Genomic DNA, 3,658 nt, shown 5'->3' with positions numbered 1-3,658 from the left:
TGCATGTGTGTGTGTGTGTGTGTGTGTGTGTGTGTGTGTGTGTGTGTGTGCGTGCGTGTGTGTATGAATCCATTCATGCGTGTGTGTGTGTGTGTGTGTGTGTGCGTGTGTTTCTGTGTGCATCTGTGGGCATCTGTGGCCTTCCAGCATGATAGGCATCGCCTGTATCCAAAATGACTGATGCTATGCGGTCAACCAGAAATTTGTTTTCATTTAATCACCCCACACTATCTCAGTCACAGTTATGTTTCTTTTTCATGTTTTCAGCCCCAGGAGTGACAACAACTTAACAACACCATCGGTTTGATTTAACCACACGATTGGTTTGATTTAACCACACGATCGGTTTGATTTAACCACACCCTCGTTTTGATTTAACCACACCCTCGTTTTGATTTAACCACACGATCGGTTTGATTTAATCACACCCTCGTTTTGATTTAACCACACCCTCGTTTTGATTTAACTACACCATTATTTTCATTTTGCAACACTAGAGATTGGGGCGACTGAACACACACTCTGTATGTTACTGCAATGCACAGTGTGTGTTCTCACCCACAGAGTAACTATCGCATTGCGCATGCTGACGCGAACTATACGCGGTTGTGGTGCAATCTTCATTTCAACTTGAAGCGTCATTGTGAAATAATTGATTCTATTGAGGCTATTGTCCCAAAGATTTCTAGTAGTGTGCTTATAATTATTGTTCAAAGAAAGATAAGGTTGTTGGATGATCCAAAATACAGTATTTTTTAAAGAAGGGTCTTTCAAGAGAAAAACATATACATTACAAATGGTCATAAAAAGAAAAAAAAAATCATTTTGATATTGACTTTGTCCCATCAACTCCATTCTTTGCCACATCCATACTAGTAATACATTCATTATGAAATCCTCATGACAACACTTCACTGAGGTAAACACTTAAAATTCAGACAAAACTAAACATGAAAAAAAAAAAAAATATTACTAAAGCAAAACTTCGACAAACCACAAACTCAACATCAGTACGTAGTGTTTTGCTTTTGACACAACCTTTTGAGGTACTGTACAAATTCACAAACACTTTCCTGAGATTTCCCATTTTCTCAATTGTTTTTGCAGACAGGACATCAAAAGAGATTTCTACAAATAAGGTTCAGATGATTCCAGCCCAGTCACCCAAACACACACACACACACACACACACACACACACACACACACACACACACACACACACACACACACACACACACACACACACACACACACACACACACACACTCGGAGTAATGTGTGTGACAGTGCGAGGCGCACACACACACACACACACACACACACACATTTGAGGAATACTGTTGGCTTTCATGAAATGGTTGAAGAGACATGGTCTCTCATGGTAACAGTGATTTTAGGTTCTTGTCTTAAAGCTCTGGATAGTAGCGCACCACCAGTGAAGATTGTGAGGCAAACAAAGAAACAGGTTTATTTAAAAAAGGAAAAAATACAAAAGAAAAAAGCACCATGCCAGGCACTTCTGAGTAAATTATATCTCCATAACAGCAGTGATTAAAAAGCACACAAACACACTGGCACACTCTTTCTGCCACACACACACAATCACACATGCACACAGACACACACACACACACACACACACACACACACACACACACACACACACACACACACACAAAGACTTGCTTTCTCTTTGCATCATGCTAAGCGATGCCTGACCTCAGAAAGGGCCTGAAGCTAGTTCCGTGGGCCTCCGTTTCTGCCAGTGTGACTGTTGGACGCTGATACCTGCCATGACCCCTCCGTGACCCTCTCCAGGTTAGCGAGCTCACTTCGTTCTGTGACCTCCCCTCCGCTTTTTCTCCTCCGGGCTCCATTTGGGGGAAACGAGGAGAGAGAAGACCTTTACTGTCTGCAGCCGAACATTTTGCCCCACTCCACATAGGCGTCCATGTCTTTGTGGGAGACGTCTGGCTGTGTCCTGCGGACGGCGCTGTCCAGGTCTTGGTAGGTGACGGGGCGGATCTGCGTGGGCAGCATGGCAGAGAGCGGGAGCTCCATGCCCCCCGCGGAGGTGCCCGCTGAACCCCGCAGGGCCTCTTGGCAGAGGCGGGTGAGCCCCAGTGCGGAGTAGCCCTCGGTCCGCTGCACTAGGAGACCCACCTCCTCCTCACTCAGGCAGCAGTTGTGCGGCGCAAGGTTCTGGCTGATGATTTGCCGGCGGCTCGGCCCGTCAGGCGGCGGCACCAGAACCCGGCGGGCAAAGTAGCGGTGCACAGCGGCCTCGTCCAGCTCGCCGGGCCGGCTGGTCGTAGCCAGGAGCAGAACCTGAGCGTCCTCCGTGCCGCCGGTACCGCCCAGAAGCAACCGGTCCAGCTGGGCCTGCAGCTCCCTCCTGATGCGGCCCACGGTGGAGGAGGCAGACTGGGCCTCCTCGCGCAGGTGGTGGCTCCCGAGCAGAGCCTCCACCTCACTCAGGAGGACCACGCAGGGCTGGCGGGCACGGGCCAGCAGGAAGCAGGCCTGCACCACCTGCTCTGCCTCTGCCGCCCACTCTGACGTGAGAGCGGCGCAGCTCAGCTGCAGCAACGGCGCCCCCATCTGGCTGGACATGCAGCGCGCCAGCAGGCTGCGGCCCGAGCCGGGCGGGCCGAAGAGGAGCAGGGCGCGGGGGAGCGGCGACGGGGCCGAGAGTGAGCCGAACATGTCGGGCCGGAGCAACGGCCACAGGATGTCCTCCTTCAGAGCCGCCTTGGCTGATTCGAGTCCCGCGATGTCCCCCCAGTCCAGCAGGGGGTGCTGCTGCAGGACCTGAGAGGACACCAGCTCCAGCACGCGCGGGTTAACTGCCTTCAGGCGCTCCTCTGCAGCTGATGATGAAGAGGAGGAGGACGCGGCAGTGGGCGAGCCGTTGGTGGTCGTCGCGGGAGATCCAAAACTGAAAGAGGACTCCCCCGCCGCAGAGTGGGGGGTCTTAGAGGCGCCCCCGTACCCCGGTGACGTCAGCGAGCCCCCTCCAAAGTCACCACCCCGAGGGTCGTCAGAAGGAGACGTCTTGAAGGTGCCATTGGTGCTCTCTGGTAGCCGATACAGGGGGCTGAGGCTGGAGGAGGAGGGGGGCTGAGTGTAGCTGAAGTCCCCGTAAGGCTCGATCATCTCAGCCTGACCCACCATGTAGAAGGCCTTCCTCTTCAGGGAGCCAGAGCCACAGCCGTTCAGCGGGGTGGGGGTGATCGGGGCCAGGCTGTGGGGGGGGTAGGAGGAGTATGAGGGCATGGTGGCGGAAGGGGGCAGGGGGGTGGGTGCTGCAATGCCTGCTGGGAGGTAGGAGGATGGAGGGGGTGGGGGTGGTGGTGGAGGGGAGCTGTAGCCGGGGGTGACGGAGGCTGTCTGGTGATGGGGGTGTGTAGAGTAGGCCGAGGTGTAGCTGTACCCGGTCAGGCCGGGCGGGGAGGAGGTGGCGCTGTAGGCCACTGGCACCAGGGTGGGGTGGGAGGCTGAGGGTGGCAGGGGTGACGGGTGGCTGCTATACCCACTAGATGAGGGGTGCAGGTAGGCACTGCCGTAGGCGGCAGCAGCAGCAGCGGCGGCGGCGGCTGCAGCAGCAGAGGACGGGTAGGGTTCCTGAGAGGCCAGAGACTGGCTGCCACAGCTGC

At 54.3% G+C, this 3,658-nt stretch overlaps 1 protein-coding gene across 2 annotated transcripts in view; it reads right to left on the bottom strand.

Moving 5' to 3' along the window:
• Window positions 1-1,257: 1,257 nt before the first annotated feature.
• LOC105911947 (fidgetin-like) overlaps window positions 1,258-3,658 on the bottom strand; it is a 38,498-nt gene continuing 36,097 nt past the window's right edge. For both annotated transcript variants that reach the window (XM_031558548.2, XM_042702885.1), the window contains one exon: window positions 1,258-3,658. This exon is cut by the window's right edge and continues 516 nt beyond it. In XM_031558548.2, the coding sequence (XP_031414408.1) occupies window positions 1,908-3,658 (1,751 nt within the window). In that variant the 3' untranslated portion in view covers window positions 1,258-1,907.

This window comes from Clupea harengus, chromosome 21 (genome assembly GCF_900700415.2).
Source record: "Clupea harengus chromosome 21, Ch_v2.0.2, whole genome shotgun sequence".
NCBI lineage: Eukaryota > Metazoa > Chordata > Actinopteri > Clupeiformes > Clupeidae > Clupea > Clupea harengus.
The sequence above is the reverse complement of the archived record's forward strand: the minus strand, read 5'-3'. Positions and strand labels throughout refer to the sequence as shown.